The sequence below is a fragment of the Lytechinus variegatus genome, chromosome 1, assembly GCF_018143015.1.
Source record: "Lytechinus variegatus isolate NC3 chromosome 1, Lvar_3.0, whole genome shotgun sequence".
NCBI classification, from domain to species: domain Eukaryota; kingdom Metazoa; phylum Echinodermata; class Echinoidea; order Temnopleuroida; family Toxopneustidae; genus Lytechinus; species Lytechinus variegatus.
In genome coordinates, this window is record NC_054740.1 from 74,758,382 (window position 1) to 74,778,132 (window position 19,751).

Sequence of the window (19,751 nt, forward strand, 5' to 3'; positions counted from 1 at the left end):
CCTTACAGGACGGAAAATTTTCAGAGAACGCTAAATACCAAATTCGATTCCAATTGCTCACATTTGAAACTAGGATACTTTTCTCCGTCAACGGCATTTTCTCATGGTAATTTAGACACCATAACACATAGACCCGCCGAATTCTCACTTTATTGGCCTCATTTGTCCCATCTGTATGTGTATGCTCGACTGATTTCTATGGTAGTTTTCAACGTTCTTGGGACGTTTCTGTCCTGCAACGTATGACGGCCCTCGCCTAGTATGATTTAATACAGGACGGTAATCTCGAGAACGCTGTAGGAATCAGTCTAGCATTCATAAACAACCGGGTGTATTTTTTTTAGTCACGCAGTGTAGAAGAGGGGTTTGTTGCCTCATTCCCCAAACTGAGTTTTCGCTTTCACGACACAACACAGAAAATATATTGACAATGCCCGTCAAATGACAATATACAGCTGGGAGGCTTTGTCGAAAATTTGTGAACCGGAACAGCAGTTTCGTCCTAGTTTTAAATGACGAACAATTGCAAATCATGCCGTTTGTCCAGAGTCCAGGACGAAACTGTTCTTAGGATTTGAGACCAATGATTTCTAAGTTGTTTGTTGACATAAAGGGCATTTGACAATATATTTTCTATGTTCTTGAATCTGACGTGCCTCGTGGAAGCGAAAACTTGCATATTTTCTTTGAATGGAAATGCGAAAGACGATAACAAGTTTCAGTGCTGAAAGCGTGGAGGGAGAATCAATGTGGATGATGATTTGTGAATCTTGTAAATATTTAGCATGCTGGGAACGAATGTTCCCGAACCTGTGATTTTATAAGCTATTGGGCAAAATAGGTCAGTGTGAAGCGAATGAATCAGAACTGTATTTTGGATAACGTGTTGGCATTGGCCATTTGGCGAGGAGAAAGAGGTGCGATAATATTACTCTTTACTCCATCCTTGAGGGACGCACTTGATCTGAAATCTCTTGGTGTCACATGACACTACAGTCTGCTACGTATGACGTTGTATCAGGGAGGGTTCATGGGGAACCACCCCCCCCTCCCTGTGAACAAAGGGGAAAGGACTGAGGACAAACAAATAAGGCGGAAGGTACCATGTAAGATGACATGATATACATTCACATAATAGTGTTCAGACATATCCTTGATAATACCCTTTCTTATTAAAAAGTACGCCATTTGAATTTGACAAGTTGGATACCCGGCCCATTCACCGTACGTGCGTACGGCAGCCCGATCGTGAAAAAAAAATTTTCACTTGCTTTACTGTACAAGCTTGGTGCCCACTTTGTAAAAACAGTTGCCATCCCACCCCTCCCCGCCCCCCGTGCCACATCAGTATTGATTTGAAGTAATAAACTATTTGATTTAAAACATCTGAACGATATTATACTAAAAGATTATACTCACACTAGCATAATGGTTTGTGAAAGCGAACATAATCTAACTCTTCGAGTAAGGATATAACTTTTACCGCTTTTATATTTGTTATTGTCATTTCAAATTCCGCAGAATGGCAATAGCAATACAGAGAACATGCACCTGCAGTATTATTTTACTATTGGCCCGATTGTCGGAAGCCACCGTAAATAGTTGGCAAAAATAAAAAGAACTTCATTCACGAACCAGCAATTTTCAAGAATTACTATAGGTTTCATTGTATATGGAGTAAACCGTTGGGGCTTCCTTGCCAATTTCCGCTACAACTTGAGATCAATGTGGGGAAAATATAACGCAAAACAATAAACTGTGTTGATCGGAAGGCGCATTTCAGAAAATGCTAATTTTTGTTCAGTGTTCCATATGAGAAAAGTCCATGGCATATTATTTCTGACAATTGGTGCCTGGGTCAAGAGCTAAAGTTGCACGCCTTGCAACGTCTGGCGCCTTGGGCGAGCCCTGTAATCTTAGGTGTCCCTGAAGGGACATCGCAAATAGACCAAATCGCGAATATTGACGACGAAATTCGACGTCGCCTATTCCGTCATGAAATTCGCGACGAAATTCACGATGTCGCCAAATTCACGACGAAATTCACGACGTCGCGATTTTGTCGCCAATTTCGTCATGAATTCGTTTTGCTTGCTCAGTGGCGGTACGTGCTCATAAAACTCTTGCCAAGACTTTTAACCATGCTTTATGTGAAAATGGTGGGCTTTAATTTCAAATCATGATCCTTTTTTTACAAAGTGGAATAAGTATGTAGATTTGTTAGATCTAAGGCTGCCATTGCCTAGATTATCTAATTTTAAGTTAAATGTTGATTTGAATCAATAGAGAAAAGTCAGACAAGCACAATGCTGAAGATTTCATCAAAATCGGATATAAATTAAGAAAGTTATGATATTTCAAAGTTTCCCTTATTTTTAACAAAAATAGTTATATGAACGAGCCAGTTACATCCAAATGAGAGAGTCGATGATGTCACTCACTCACTATTTCTTTTGTTTTTTATTATTTGAATTATACAATATTTCAATTTTTACGAATTTGATGATTAGGACCTCCTTGCCTGAAGCACAAAATGTTAGAATAATGGAATGCCATGTGTTCAGGGAGGAATGAAACTTCATTTCACATGACAATGACGAGAAAATCAAAATATTTCATATTTCAAACAATAAAAAACAAAAGAAATAGTGAGTGAGTGACATAATCGACTCTCTCATTTGGATATAACTGGCTCGTTCATATAACTGTTTTGTTAAAAATAAGCGAAATTTTAAAATGTCATAACTTTCTTATTTTACATCCGATTTTGATGAAATTTTTAGTGTTATGCTTGTTGAATTTGTCTCTTTTTATTCAAACCAAGTTTTTGTTGGGATGGACTTGTCCTTTAAAGACTATCGGTAGGCTAGATCGATGTGTCTCGTTTCTTAATTCAATGCCAAGCTCATGCCAACATGCACGTGCTCGACTCGAAATCATAGTCGTCTTCTGGCGCTTGTACAAGGACTTCCCAAGCAACCCAAGCAAGCAAAACAAATCCACATCAAAATTCGCGACGTCGTGAATTGTTGAAGACTACCGAGGACTAACGAAATTCTCGATGTCATGAAGACGGAATTGGCGACGTCGTGAATTTCGTCGTCAATATTCGCGATTTGGTCTATTTACGATGTCCCTTCAGGGCCACCATAGAAATCGTACTCTACCTACTTTCAGATTAAAACTTTATATATAAAGCTCAGTTTCTTTCTCCATTTTGGGGAATATAATATGTAGTTACTCCCTCAAGGCCAATCAATAAAATTGTTATCAAACATATCTGACATCTATTCATTACTATATTACAGTTTTATAGTCTTGTTAAAAATTCTCTGAATTAAAGTGACGCGAGGTTGTGCTCCAGTAAAAGGCTGTTAATACAGACTCCAGTCTTAATCATTAGAATCGCCTCTTCAAATATGCAATTTACCTCGTGCATGTCGTGCGCGATCGGATGGATATTTATGCATAAACTGATTTAGTTAGTCTCCTTTATTATGGACAACCAAAATTTGGATTCAACAATGTTTTTGTCATGAATCTGCATGGCGTTGTAGATCAACTCTCTCTCCCACTATCAAGCGTGGGTCGAGGGGCCACAACCCACAGTAGGCACATACAAATGAAAAAAAATGTATATAAAGAATACCCTGTCTAAACTCATGGCTCCTTTCCCTCTTGAGCTCTCCCCTTTAGAAGTGACGATGAAAATACCTTCTTTTACCCAAATGAATACCTTCTATTTTGCTGGTCACATTTTTCGTTTGTTTGAAAGAAAAGGTGACCGAATTACGAGCAACGGCCTTTTACTTTTGTTGGTACACCCCCCCCCCCCATTTTGAAACACTGGATTCGCCTCTGTCTAAAATCCTGATCGTGCAGGTAATTTACAAGTGAAATCTTTCTACTGGCAAAGACCTAATTGGGTAGGAAATGTTTCTTTTAGGATACCCTAATTGGTTGAACTTGACCGTGAGCCATTTTTTTATCAGTAGCGGTTTGCTGTTTTTAGCTACTACCCAAACGTAATTCAGAGTCTTGAATCTGGGGCTCGTTATAGATTTGTCGGTTTTGATTTTTCATTGCACTTCTATTATATTTTTTATACTGATTTATTGAGAGAGGTTATGTTGTATGTTATACCTCCACGTATTGTATACAATCCACTTTTAATCTTCTTTTCCCTGATTGGAAAACATTCGTCATTGTAAGTTTTATATAAGCAACAAAAACTACCTGCGATAAGCCTAGTCTTTTGTATTCTTTGGTACTCACGAGGGTACAGTTCACTAATCATCGTATTGTTCATGTGCTATCCTGCGCTTCATTGCTTTTTTTATCCTTCTTGGATTAACCCCCAGCTTAACGTCAGTTTTGCAGGTCACTCACACATTGATTGGATTACAACCCGCGAGATCAGTTAAATCGATTCGGATTTGTGGATTCTTATTTGGAGGAAATTTTGCCATAGTTTGTTACCTGTGGGGTAATGTGACTTTTACAGGAAAATCGTAATAAACCCCCTTCGAGCAAGATAAGGGGTTTTTTTTTAGGAATGTGGACGCTTCAGTCAAGCAAGTGATATCACGTAAAACTATCGATGGGTCCCGTTTTTCCCCCTTTCGATTAGTTATTTCCTTTCCTGCCTTGCCAAGCCCACTCGGTTGACGCTTCTACAAAATCCAAAAGAAAAACGGGGCACCGCACGTGAAAGCGCGCACGGAATGAAGCAATACCTTTCTGTTAAGACTTTTTAGTGATTTAAACTAGGGACACAACTCTTTGATTAAACCACGGACCTGCAACAAAACTTGATTCGTAGATGAGCTGCCATACAACATGCTTTTGCTATTTAGGCTTATCCGACGTAGTCTGCGAATATCCTGAAAAGTCTGCCTGTGTTTGAACACATTGGCAAGAGAAATTCAAGATATTTATATAAGGATTGTTGCGTTTGGACAGCGTTATTCATAACTTGAGATTATTCTCAAAATGGAAGATTGTTGGCGAAAGCCGAAACAACTTTACAATTCACTGCTTAACCCCTCAGATCCCAAACGTCAGGAGATAAAGGAGGATAAGAAAAAGCACCGTTTGACCTCCGTATCAAAGGTTGAGAATGATGACATCGTCGACCAAGACGTCAATGTCAACGAGGACACAAAATTTGGATGGCTTTGGTTTCGTCCAAAATGCCTACAGGTAATCTTCTAATCCTACTTGTACTTTTTACACTGTACGGGGAACGGACAAAAAGAACAGTATAAATTATAATCACATACCATTCTGATCTCTAATTATTCGTATCAAAGTAAAAGGAAACATCCCAAAATTATTATTCCTACAAACCTGGTTATGTGGGAGTGATGAAATTCATTATGTTCACATGCCAGACTACGATAATTGCATTTTTTCACTAAAAATTGCCGAACTATTACACACATACAGTGCTTTCTTGAAACTGCATGTTTATACCATTAAAAAATTCTTATCGTCCAAATCACTTCCGAGACTTGTAAGATCCATATCCATACTCATTATCATATAATGTAGTTCAAAGTGGAATTGTAGCAGGCAGCTTAAAGGTGACACGAATATTATCTCGGTATATATTTGATTTTTTTATACTTTACAAACTGTTTTGGAATAATTCATGACACGATATATCAACCATGAAGGATGAAGACGGAAGAGTAATATAGCTACAAATACAAAAAAGGTGATTTAAAGGGGTCCTCCGATCTGAAAAAAAGTAACATTTCCCGAGCAGAAATCTGAAAATGTTCATCAAAATCTGATTTTTGGGAGGTGAAAACAGTTATATGCACGCCGTCATGATTATTCATTAGATGTGCTGATGATACCATGTTCCCACTTTCCTCTAAGTCAAATTTATTATATGAGATCGTAATTAGTTCGTATTTCCATAGGTGTGTGATATGTCTCCCTTCAGTTTTTGCAAAATAAGTTGCCGCTATGATTATCTTACGGGTCAAATCAGTTATCAATCCAGCATGTTTTCATCTTGGTGGATAAAATTTTGATAGATACAGCTTTATATAACAAAATACATCAGAATAATACGGCATCATCAGCTCGCGCATTGCATATTCACGAAGACATGCATAGATTTCACCGAAATAAAGTCAGATTTTAAAATGGCATAACTTTGTTATTTTTGGTCCGATTTTTATCATACCTGAAGTGTTTCGTTTCTTTGATTTTATTTGATCTGTTCAAATCACTGGCGTACAAATGAATGGCTTGGGAGTGCTTGCCCCCCCCCAAAAAAAAAAGAACAAAAAAAGGAAACAGAAGTGTGAAATGTGATATTTTCTGAATATAAGATCAAAATTTATCACAAAATTAGATTTTTGCAAATAAAATGTCGAAAAATCGGCTCGCTCGCTCTTAAAGGACAAGTCCACCCCAACAAAAACTTGATTTGAATAAAAAGAGTAAAATCCAAAAAGCATAACACTGAAATTTCATCAAAATCGGATGTAAAATAAGAAAGTTATGGCATTTTAAAGTTTCGCTTCATTTCACAAAACAGTTATATGCACGTCTCGGTCAGTATGCAAATGAGGAACTGATTACATCACTCATTCACTATTTCTTTTGTATTTTATTGTATGAAATATGATATATTTTTATTTTCTCGTCATTGTCATGTGAAATGAGGTTTCATTCCTCCCTGATCAGGTGGAAGTCCATTATTTTAACAGTTTGTGCTTCAGGCAAGGAGGTCCTAACCGTCAAATTCGTAAAAATTGAAATATTGTATAATTCAAACAATAAAAAAAACAAAAGAAATAGGGAGTGAGTGACATCATCGACTCTCTTATTTGGATGTAACTAGCTCGTTCATATAACTATTTTGTTAAGAATAAGCGAAACTTTGAAATGTCATAACTTTCTTATTTTACATCCGATTTTAATGAAATTTTCAGTATTGTGCTTGTCTGATTTTTCTCTATTAATTCAAACCAACATTTTCTGAGGTGGACTTGACCTTTAACTTTTCATATATTTTAACGGATACGCCATATCTGACCCCCTCAACATTTTTGGCTCATCATGCCACTTGTTCACATCACAGTTTGTTTGTTTAGCTTCGAGTAGGGCCTACCCCTCTAAACCACTGATCGTTTGCTGTTCTTTTTTTTTAGTTATGTATAGATGTAAATTCATCATAACAAATGCTATTTCATTCTGTTATTACTTGGTCTCCTTAGGTCTTCAACACGCCCTTGGGCTACTGTTTTATGTTATGCCTGGTGTCCTTCGTGCAAGGCATGACAGCTTTTGGCTTCGTCTTCATCAGTCTATCCACCATAGAGAAACGTTTCTTCCTCAACAGCGTGCAGAGTGGTAGCATATCAAGTGCTTATGATTTTTCGTCGCTTATTGTGGCGGTTATCGTTAGTTATATGGGTGAGAGGGGACATCGCCCACTATGGGTTGGATTTGGCTCCATGCTCTTCTGCGCAGGTAAGATTGAAAGGTTTATATACATACATACATATATATCTATATATATAGTATGTATGTATGGGTGTATGTATGTATGTATGTATGTATGTATGTATATATATATATATATATATATATATATATATATATATATATATATATATATATAGTGGGTATCAAAAAAAAGTTTATACTTAGAAAAAATCCTGTAAAATTATATACTTGTAATATCCTGATGATTTTTCCATATTTTAACATTGGTACAGGTCCACTTAACTGCTGAAAAATATATCCGTTTGAGCGAGCACCACTTACTTTTGACAAGTTAGTGAAAAATTATTAGCGCAGAAATAGGAAATTCTTATGCGAATAAAAGTAAACCTTAATCATGAAGAACACGAGGAATTAGTTAGTAAAATTGATTTGATGTTATGTTTTTAAACTTGTTTCCTTAACCAAAACACTTAGAAGAGTGCATTGCACCCGACTCCCCCACACACTGAGGCCATCGTGACGATATTTGCTTTACACTGAGCTGTGATTTACATGAAATGGCTTAGGCTTCATTTTCATTTTATTAATCATTTTCAAGCTTGGAAATGTGTGTAGCAACAAGTATTAAATGAAATGTAAACCCACATTAAATGATACAAACGTAGTGAAAAAATGCTGGAGATGTCAGATATAAACTTTTGTTCAGATTCAGTTATGTCCTCAGATCCAGCTGGCACAAAAAGGGTAAAGGTTGTGCTTACCAAGTGTTGAAATTTCAATTTGGGTAGCAAAATTGTTACAGAATGCATGAATGTATCCGTTTAATTTCAATTGACTAAAAGTGCAAGGGAAATGGATGAGAAATGTTTCGCAGGGTAAGTGTGATTTCGCCCTTTCCCTTTTACAAAGCGTGAACACGAGCATTTCTGCGCAAATAGATTTCTGCGAGCTTTACAAAAATTGACAGTGCTCACTGAAGTGTAACATTCTGTCAAAACTTTCACTTGCATTAGATAGACGAAACCCAAACCCAAGATTGCATGTGAAAGAATTACCCACATGTTGTATATCTTTTAATTCCCAGTGCTTTTTCAAAGTGTAAACTTCTTTTTGATACGCACTGTGTGTGTGTATATATATATATATATATATATATATATATAATATATAAACAAAGTGGGAATGTTCTGCTCGGAGTTGGTCCAATGAATAGTTAAAACAGAAATAAAAAATAAAATCTCCGTAATGAATTTTTTTTCACAAATTTTCGCCCATAGGGCTTTATTAAGTGATTTATTGAAATCAAACGCTTCAAGATCAACAACAGTAAAGCGCGCACTCTCTCAAGGAGCGCCTTTGATGGAGGCGCACCCGTATATATATATATATATTATATATTTATACGAAATCTTCAATTCATGAAGTAATACATTTCATATCATTTTATAGATGCAAAGCGCAGTTGTGACACCTTTTAAGGTAAAATGAAGGCGTCATGTTTAAACACGAGTCTCGGGCGTGTTTTCATTGATGGTATTCCAGTTGTCCTAATGTAAAAGTATTAATAAAAAACTTTCTAAGTTCTGAATTATTGTTTTATATCAGGTCAAAGATAATAATGTATTGACCTTAAGAAAAAATCCAAAGGATTGTGTATAGTTTGGATGAAAGTGTAGTGCACTCTGTATTATTCATATAGAGTTTACCTCTTCTCTATGCAACCCTATTATAATTAAACAAAAATCGTCCCTGCAGCACAACAGAAAGGAATGAAAAAATACTTTACATTATTCATTAAATCAAAATATAGGCATACATTATAACAGAAAATATACAATATTTCACAAGGCTTGCTTAAACGTATCATTTTTATCTTCTTCTTTCAAAATCATAAATGTTTTTTTTTGTTGGATCTATTTGACATTATTAGTTGTTGCAGGATAACATAATAATTTCCTTTTGTTTTATCATCTTCTATTATGTGTTTCAACTATATATGTACTGCCTAAAGGCCTCCGCAACTAATACGACTATAAGTTGTGCAGAGAGTATGTCCTTATTATTCTTAACTTAAGTAAGCTAAGAATGTTTACTTCGACTTCAAACAAGTTGGACCCGTTGCTTGAACCAAAACTTTTTTTTATTCTCTCGTCCCACAGTCGCGTCTAATTTTGTAAAAGCTTTTCCTTTCTATCTTTAATACCTCATGTCATCCAAGTGGGATTTGATTTTGTCTAAATGATTTTGAAAGTCTTGGTCCAGTAACACAAAGGAATACAAAGCTGTTTAATGGCAGTGATCGTCGAACATTTTTCTACGATTGATTGTATTGACTACAATGTACAATAAATCGTAAAAATGAAGCGTATGATTAATAGCTAGCCTTTCGTGTTACAGGCTTCTGGACACAAAATACAGTAAGCAAATCAACCGTAATGACACTGTAACTGTAATAACTTTCCAATTACGTACAGGGTCTATCACCTTTGCAATCCCTCACTTCGTCACCCCGAATTACGTCTATCAAGAGGTCGACTCAGACTATTGTGGTCTACCAAACGAGACACTCAGCTGTGATGACCATGGTTATGAAGGTGACGATACCGATTTTGAAGACACTCCTTTATCAAAGTACTACTGGTTCTTCATTGTTGCCCAGGTAATCCTCTTAATCTCATAATATGAAGAAGTTTGGGAATATTCTCGGCGCCAGATGTATCATGGTATAATAGCGGGATTTAATCTTTCTCCTCACGACGCTGCATGCTGAAACATTTATGATATTGATTAATCTTCTAATTTCATGACAAACACCTTACACGAGTGCCACATAATCCAAGTGAAAGGATCTTTGTTCTACAGAAGACCCTACACGAAATTCAGCGCCAAATATTCGTTACAGATGAATCAGAGATTACAACTAATTTCCCATGTTGTATCAATATTAATACGACCACCGCTTTCTGCTAAAGATATGGATATTTATGAGGTTCGCAACCATAAGGCCTCCCTCCAAAGCGTAAGTTCCATCAAAAATTACAGTAGTTTCGAAAGGCCCAATCAAATTTTAAAATATTGTCTTTTGTTTTCTTAAAAACGAGGTGCTGCATGGTATCGGAGCTGCTTCTCTTTACACACTTGGGGTTGCATACGTTGATGAAAATGTTCCTCCACGACAATTTGGCATTTTCATGGGTAAGAAGGTTTATTGTTGTTGCTGTTGTTGAATATTTCAATTCAATCACGGAGCTGTCATTTATTCATCATATTGATTTTGTGTATACAGTATTTGCATTATCAAAAAGCATATCGTGTGATATAAACTGAATCCAATTCTAGATTGACTTTTAGCTTGGTATAATGATACTCGATTTTTACATAAAATGAAATATAAACGCATTATCTTCAATCGCTGATGTAGGGCCTATTTGCTGACACAATCATTTGAAAGATGGGGACACTAAATTTGTGTTCAATAGAACCGGCACCTTTAAATTATCAAAATTATGGGTAAGATTACATCGGGAAAGCTCGCGGACAAGGACGTGTAAAAATGAATGCAAGGTCCAGATCTAGCATACACTTCACCAAAACAATACTTGAGCAAGACATTGGCATTGAGGGTAATATCGGAATTTGTAAGTAGCTTCTTGTAGTTAAAAAATGCTTTATGCGGTGAATTGAGATGCCATTTCAATGGAAGATTACATAATATTTTTGCAGGTATCTACAACGCGATCACTGTGGCGGGGCCTTCGCTTGGTTACATCATTGGGGGAGCATTCCTGAATATTTATACTGATCTAAACGTCGATAAAAACAGGTAGGATTGTCAAGATAACGGACTTCTTTCTAATTGCATCTGGTATGAATAATATTTCATTCCCTCCCCCTATACTTGTAAGGCCCTGGAGGTATCTTTTCTCAAGTGTTTCAATAAAAAATATGAATTGCGATTTCGTGTATATGTAATAATTCGTGCACTCAATTGGGGCATTGCCTTTGTAACCGATATGTAACAATATTTAGGAAAACGGGACTCAATGTTTACATATTTATATTTCTTTCTTCAATTTATTCACAATTTTTTAAAAGAGTATCATACAAATCTTATAGTACCTATCAAATAAGTGTTCCAGAAGGTTAATCAAATGTTTTGAGTCCATTTGAGACCTGGAGCTTAAAACTTATACCGACAATATAAATTTACTTTACATTATATAACTTAAGGAATAATATACTTTGATGATCTACTGGGATACCTGTCTGCCTGCCTACTCAGCAAATATGTTCTCGCCAATACAAGGATTTGTTTTCAATCGCAAAGGACCATTGTAGCATGGGAATGTTCTACTGGGATACCTTTCTGCATGCCTACTCAGCAACTATGTTCTCGCCAATACAAGGATTTGTTTTCAATCGTAAAGGACCATTGTAGCATGGGAATTTTATTAATAAAAGGCCCAACCATAAACCAATGGGAGCCGTTTCTTTATCTTCTTCGAATGGGCGTTTGCTTCGGGTTCCAGGAGCCCACAGCATGATTTGACATTGCTTGCCATTTTTAGATTTATGATTCTCATTTCATTCCTTTAGTCTTACTATCGATGTAACCAGTCCTCTCTGGATAGGTGCCTGGTGGATTGGCTTCATAATGAATGGGGTTCTTCTCTTCGTGTTTACATTCATCTACATGGGATTCCCAAAGGCTCTACCAGGTAATTTGAGTTGATGATGGTGATGATGATGATGATGGTCATGGTGGTCATGATAGTGGAGGAGGTGATGATGATGATAATGATGATGTTGATGATAATAAATGATGATGATGATTATGATAATGATGATGATGATAATGGTGGTCGTGGTGGTAGTGATGGTGAGGATGATGAACATATACTAGGTGTGATGATAGGGATAATGATGATGATGAATTTCTGTAGACCATAACCATAAACATTGATCAAAATTATGAATTATAACCATGGAACAATCCGACCATGTATGGATTTTTGTATTCCATCCTCATTTGCTAGCTTCAATTTTATGCTTAGTTCTTACTGCCGAACTGATCACCTCGGTCAAGCTCGATCAAGATATTTTCGGCCTATCGCTCTGCAAGGAATCGATATCAGTCTACCAAATAGTCATCGCCGCTCTGTCATGATCGCCGTTGCTCAAGCTCTCTACTTGAATTTGTCGATCAGGTCCAGAATATTTGAGTACACAACCCGAGAGTTGTCAATCACTCCAATTAAGGTAGATCACTCAAGATCACATTTTCGGATCTACACCAATTAGGATGAGAATACTTTGATGGGACTTGATCGTGTACGGAAGTATATGAACCAAGCATTATACACTTCTACTATTTGATTGTAGTTACTGACTTTTTATTTGATGAAATAAAGTGTTCACATATTTTAGTATTTCTAGAATTCCATTTTGTTTTTTTTTTGTTTCCAGGGCGAGATAAAGTGATGGCAGAACGACGAATAGAAACCCAGAAAGGTCAAGATTTCAAAACCGAGAAAGGGGCACTTAACCAACTCAGAGCATTACCACGTGCTATCATCAGCCTCTGTACCAACCTTCCTTTTATGTTCTTGAATGTTGGTTCCGTCGCGGCGTTCTTCCTTGTTGCTGGTCTTGCCGTCTTCGGACCCAAGTATCTGGAGTCCCAACTAGCTATGACACCAAGTGAAGCTGCTTATGCTATGGGTAAGTCCAGATTGCTACTTTCATGGCCTATGGTGCCCCCTTTTAATTAAGGCTTATATTCTATTCTTGTCTGCCTACATGGTTTTATTGGATAATATCATTTTGATAATTCCAAGCTATATTTCATTGTGGACAACAAAAAATTAAAACCTTTCTCGATTCGTCAATTCTTTCAGGTGTCATTGCGGTCATTGGAGGCATCACTGGCGCCCTCATCGGCGGAATATTGATCAATAGGTTGGATCTGAAGTTTCCTGGTTTGATGAAGCAGAGCATGATCGCTACCTACACAGCGATCTTAGCATGCGGTATTTTCTTTGCTGTCTGCCCAACAGTCGATTTCTCTGGAGTCACCGTCAAATATGAAAGCAGGTATGGCATGAAAAGTGTCATTCAAATCGAATAATTGGAGTCCTGCTATCCTCTTTGAGACTTCTCTGTCCATTTACAAAAGGGTCATGTTCGCGTCGGCGAAGTCATGAAAACACTGCTCAGTAAAAATAATAGATAAGTTGAACACAATATACCAAAGGATGTTATAGTTCTCATGGAATATATATCTGTAAATTGGGCAAAACAGATTATTGATGGTCCTGCTTGCCTGAACTAGAATGGTTTGTCCTTGTTATTGAGGCATATGTGAGCAAATCTTATAAAATTTTAAGTCCTGATTAAAGCTGGGGAAAATGACTAGATTCATTTTTTTCGATATAGGGAAATGTCAATAAATCGCACTTATGTTATGACATTACTATGATTATGAACCGATCTATCTTATCCAAGCCATCAGAAATCTTTTTAATTTCCATTTTGTTGGCTCGTTTCATTAGCGGTCATTCAAGATTTTAGAATGTTCATGCAATTTCAAATACATTGTTTTTTTTGTTTTTTTAAGTACAAGCATCGTTACCAAGAATGCGTAGACCATTTCCGTAAATTTGAATATATGATAAAAGAGTACTGTCTGTTGTCGGACACAAGTGTCGTAGCTGGGAATCGAACCCCGCACTTTAATGTGTCTAGTCAGGGACTCTAGACCACTCTGCAACGGTACCTCCACAATTGGTTTGGGGATCGATAGTGAATTCGTTGTCCGGTGGAAGTCAGTCTATACATCTTATTCTAGATGTTAACCTCTTTTCATCTTTTTCAGCGAACCACATGACGGGCTGTTTGAGTTGAACTCTACATGCAACTCACGTTGTTCGTGTTCTAACAGCTATGATCCTGTATGTGGGAGCGATGGGATCATGTATTACTCGGCCTGCCATGCTGGTTGTGAAGTCGAATTCTTGGCCAGCGGTGAAGTGGTAAGGCATTTATTTTTCTTAAAAGAATAATCAAATCACGATTCCTTTAGCATGCCAGCTTATTGTTTTTGATTAATTTGATATATAGATGGTCATTCACTGTGTTCAACTTATATCTTATACCTGCTCTACATGTTATTGAGTTCGTCATCCTTGCTTGGTTTCATGAATTTGAGCAACAGCGAGATTACACCTTTCCATCCACATCAACTTTGTCGTTTAAGAAATGTCACATTAACCAAATTGATGAGTTATAGAACCGCTAATTTAGTGTGTCTTCTGATCAGCTATGTGGAATAGCTATTTAATACCAGATTATTTTATTGTCACACAAGCATTCAGAGTCCTAAGCAGGATACTCTGAAGATCCAGTGTACTCTTCTAACTAATGATAACTCATGATGATTTAGATTATATCACTCAAATCAAACTGTCTTCGTGTCATCCGTCAAAGGTATGGCTCAATATCATTTACTAGTCTCACAGATTCATAATTATTTTCTCTGGGTCTTCATTTACTCCAAGACATTACTTTCTCATGTTTATAGACTGTCATTTATTATGGCAATGGTGCATCCATATTTATCGTCTTTACATTTCACATTTTGTTTTGTCAGGTAATATCTAATGTAAATGAATTGAATGCATCGAACTCAACCTCTGATACAACTTTGTATTTCACTTAGCTATTACACGAATGCAAATGCGTCCACGACTCAGACTCACCTAGCGACTTTGGTACAGTGAATTTTGGTACCTGCTCTACATCATGCCCGTATAAATGGCTCTATTTTGTTGGTTTAAGTGTCATTGTCATGCTTGGTGCTGTGTCGGGTGTGTCAGGATGGACTGCAACAATCAGGTAATTTAGTTTTAATATCAATAAATCAATCCTACGAAAACAAGATATTTGCCCCCCCTCCAAAAAAAGAGGTTGACAAAATTAGCACATGGTACAGAGTAATATGAAATTGAATTTCTCTTACAAGGAAATAAAAAATTTCTCGACCACTCATACAAATGATAAATCATTTTGGGGGAAGAACAATAATTCAACGCTATTCACTCTCCTTGAATTAGACACCACCGGGAAGGGATCCGAACCCCCACGCAGCCTCAATTTGAACAACCCTTTACGTGATTGTACGTGATATTACTACTGCATTGCTCGTTTCAAAAAATTTCTGACGAGCCCATCCTTTTTGAATGAACATTCTATAATTGTAAATCGAATACTGAGGTAAATGTAAACCATCACCTTCAACGGAGTAGTAATCACAATATGGTTGGTTTATGCTTTGAATAATCAGTACGTGTTTTTTTTTTTTATTATTATTATTATTAGATGCGTGCCTCACAGTCAGAGGGCGTTTGCCATGGGCATCCAGACTTTGATCTACGGGTTGCTAGGTAAGAACCTACACAGTTAATTATTCCTTATGACGTATCCGACAACAGGCAGTTTAAAGTGTAACTTGAAATCCTGACATGCGTGCTCATCGTGACAATCGAGTAAGAAGACGAAATTGTCTGTATCTGCGTCATTGGTGAACTTGTATGAAACACTACACACCATTCTTCTCTTGTGGGTGTTCATCATTCCCCCAAATATAGAGTAAGGATAGGAAAAAAATTCTCGGGCACGGGATACGCTGGTTTTAACCCTACATCCCCTATTATAATTATGAATAACGTTAGAGAACCACTCGACCTCTATGGATAATCCGTAGATTAAAAAAAATAATTCCTCACTTCTTTGCTTCATTACTGTTCTTTTCTTATTCAGGTTCTGTACCCGGTCCCATTATCTTTGGATTACTGCTGGATACTTCGTGTCTCTTGTGGGAGTCTAGTTGTGATGGCTCGGCCAACTGTTGGCTGTATGACAACAAGCTCTCCGCTAGGGGGTTTCTGATCCTCAGTGCCAGCTGTGAATTCATCGCCGCTATATGCCTTACTCTCGCACTGGTATCATACAAATCCCCAAGCAAACAATCAGAACTTGAGGGCGGGATGAATAAAGAGTTTGCAAGCCAGGATGAATTAGATACTGTTGCGTGAATACCATCAAAATCATCATTTCAGTTACTATTGTACGACAAAACGCACTGCTGATATCACTTGTAGAGTGAAAACCTTCCTGGACCTGGCAGGCAACGCACATAATTATGAATCTAAGTGTGGCGCCATCAATCGCAGCATCACATATTTTGATTTTACCACGTTACCAAGATTAACTTGTTGAATTATCGGGTTACGCGTAATGTCTTTATGACCCCATTTTCTATAAGCGAGTGCAGGGGATATGTCACATAATATGTGGTTTTGTATGAAAGATGAGATTGGAAGTCTTATTGAACTCATATTCACGCCCAGGTTCTTAATTTTTCTTTGCTGAATCATCGCATAAAAAAATGAATGATCTGTTCACTCTGATACATGGTATCCATGTGCCTATTATGAAAGAAATGCAAGATGAAAGGACAAACCATACTCTAGCTGGAGAATTATGTATTTTTTTAAATTCGAGTCCTGACAGTACATCGACATTATATTTGAATAAAGCGCTGTCGTGATAACATAAATATACAATGATGATATTCTTTTTTAAAGTCTTACATAAACGTCAAATGTGTCGGCCTAAAAAGTCCTAAAATGTTTAAAATACCTCTTCACCTGCCAGTATATCTGATATTCTGTTTAATCTTTCCTTAATACCTCAAGAGATATGTAACTTAATCAATATAGTAAACATCGTAAATATCGAAAATGATATCCTTGACTTTAGCATAATATTGTACATACTGTACAAAATTGTTGGAGGACTATTGTGTGTATATATTTCAAACAGTACTATGATGTCGTGCAGCCTATACAAGATTACTTAGTATGACATTGATTTTTATTTCTTTTCTTGTAGAGCTTCATTGTCAATGTTTTAGAAGGATATTAGAGGTTCTCATCCGTGTTATGATAGTCTCATATGAATGGATGTCAATAGGGATAACTCATTGATTATATTGAAATATTTAATGTGTAAGTATTTTGCGGGATGATCATTTAATCTCTACAAATTGGCATCAAACGCATGGGCATGGGGTGGGAAAAGAAACTGGAAAATGGTATTTATATTTGTAAAATATAAGGAAGAAGAGGAATGCAAAAAGAGACAAAAAATCAATATATTTGTAAAGGAAATTACTGGATTATACTGTACATTATACGATTAATTTGATGTGGTAGGGAAAAAAAATTACACTTCCTTCAGCTTTGGGTCCTCTATCAAAATATTCTGATACTGGTCATGTTAATTTGTTACTATTATTATTACCATTACCCAATGCTGACGCTACGGAAACGACTGTTGATTATCAAGAAAAGTAAGGGTGCAAAGACGAGAGAGGAGACGAACATTGAAAGAAGGTTCATTCAATTCTTTATATAATTTCTATTCAAACATACAAAGAAACATAAATCAGATAAAAATATAAGAATAGATACGTTAAAGGAAAGCAGTATAAAATGATACATATGAAAATCTGTGTGTGTGGGTCCATCAAAAGATAACAGGAAAGAGGTAACTGGGTCATAATATCATAACACTATTTTCTGTTAGAAAGATTAACCTTCTGATGGTCATTTGGGACGTGAACTAAAAAAAGTACATGGGGCTGTTTCTTACTTAATGCTAGATACCTATTTGATGTCGTTTTCACTTCCGAATATAGTTGGAGATTATTTACCTCATTCACTATTAAAGGACACGTCCACCCCAACAAATATTTGATTCGAATAAAAAGAGAAAAATCCAACAAGCATACTACTGAAAAATTTCATCAAAATCGGATGTACAATGAGAAAGTTATGACATTCTAAAGTTTCGCTTAATTTAACAAACAGTTATATGCACATCCAGGCTGGTATGCAAATGAGGAGACTATGACGTCATCCACTCACTATTTCTTTTGTTTACTTTATTACATGAAATATTCTAATTTTCTCCTCTTTGTCAAATGATACAACGATTAATTCCTCCTTAAACATGTGGCATTAGCTTTGTTTAATACTATAGGTTTCAGTCAAGTTGGTCCTTATTGTCAAATCTATGAAAAATGAAATATTGTATAATTCAAACAATAAAAAACAAAAGAAACAGTGAGTGATGGACATCATCGACTGACTCACCTAGTTGTGCATATCACTGTTTTGTGAAAATAAGCGATACTTTAAAATGTCATAACTTTCTTATTTTACATCCGATTTTGATGAAATTTTCAGCACTATGCTAGTTTGATTTTTCTCTATTTATTCAAGTCAGCATTTTCCTGGGGTGGACTTGACCTTTAAGTAGAAGTTGATGACTACGACAATGCCACAAATGCATTTGCAACATCAGTAATTGAATGAAAATGAAATATTTAGAGGTTTTATCCGGATTTTGCATCCAATGTGTTCAAGTGATAGATATTGAATAGTTAAACCTTTGATGTACATACTGAATTTAAAAAAAAACATTATTTCAAGAATATAGTTATTCGAAAAGTTAACTCAAGAATATAGTTATTCGAAAAGTTAACTATTTCTTGATGAAGTATTAATTTTCGAGTGCAGCGCAAGCGTTGCACATGCTCTTTACACTCTAAAAAATGAAGTGCTAATTCAGCTCTTAAAGAGCGTGTCTAGTGACTGCACTTCGGAGTGCTGATTTTCCTCGTTCAAATTTGAACTAGACAAAACAGCACTCCGAAGTGCAGTCACTATACACGCTCTTTAAGAGCTGAATTAGCACTTCACTTTTTAGAGTGTAAGGTCATGAATATTTTCATCATCATTATTTTAATCTTTATTATTATCATTTTTATTGATATTTTATTGGTGTTCTGTATTATTTCTCATCAGTTTAGCATAATTTTTATCATTGTTATCATTATTACCGTTATTGGTATTACTGGTATTACTATTATAGTGTCATCGTTTTGATTCTTTAATAAATCAAATCAATTTTACTTCTTTGAAGCTGATTTACAGTATTACCGTTAAAAGGTACTAAATAATTTTATATGTTAATACAATAATTATTCTTTTTTCTAGCAAGAATTCTTGATACAGTACTGATAATCTGTAAATATTTGCCAATGGGTCTTATTTTTGTATATTGTATTTGGAGAGTTTAATGAGCTACTAGTATATAATCTTTATATTAAAATGGCATTTTCAAATGCTGCTGTAGTAAGGTAACGTATCTGAAAT

At 36.1% G+C, this 19,751-nt stretch overlaps 1 protein-coding gene across 1 annotated transcript in view; it reads left to right on the forward strand.

The window, feature by feature from the left end:
• The window catches only part of LOC121422879 (solute carrier organic anion transporter family member 4A1-like), a 38,899-nt gene extending 20,754 nt beyond the window's left edge, over nucleotides 1–18,145 (forward strand). The window contains exons 3-14 of the mRNA XM_041618110.1: nucleotides 5,051–5,202; nucleotides 7,239–7,494; nucleotides 9,945–10,129; nucleotides 10,572–10,665; nucleotides 11,194–11,293; nucleotides 12,067–12,188; nucleotides 12,937–13,191; nucleotides 13,368–13,563; nucleotides 14,345–14,501; nucleotides 15,188–15,363; nucleotides 15,847–15,911; nucleotides 16,288–18,145. Of these exons, the coding sequence (XP_041474044.1) occupies nucleotides 5,051–5,202; nucleotides 7,239–7,494; nucleotides 9,945–10,129; nucleotides 10,572–10,665; nucleotides 11,194–11,293; nucleotides 12,067–12,188; nucleotides 12,937–13,191; nucleotides 13,368–13,563; nucleotides 14,345–14,501; nucleotides 15,188–15,363; nucleotides 15,847–15,911; nucleotides 16,288–16,562 (2,033 nt within the window). The 3' untranslated portion in view covers nucleotides 16,563–18,145. The remainder of the gene's footprint in view (nucleotides 1–5,050; nucleotides 5,203–7,238; nucleotides 7,495–9,944; nucleotides 10,130–10,571; nucleotides 10,666–11,193; nucleotides 11,294–12,066; nucleotides 12,189–12,936; nucleotides 13,192–13,367; nucleotides 13,564–14,344; nucleotides 14,502–15,187; nucleotides 15,364–15,846; nucleotides 15,912–16,287) is intronic.
• The last annotated feature ends 1,606 nt before the right edge of the window (nucleotides 18,146–19,751 follow it).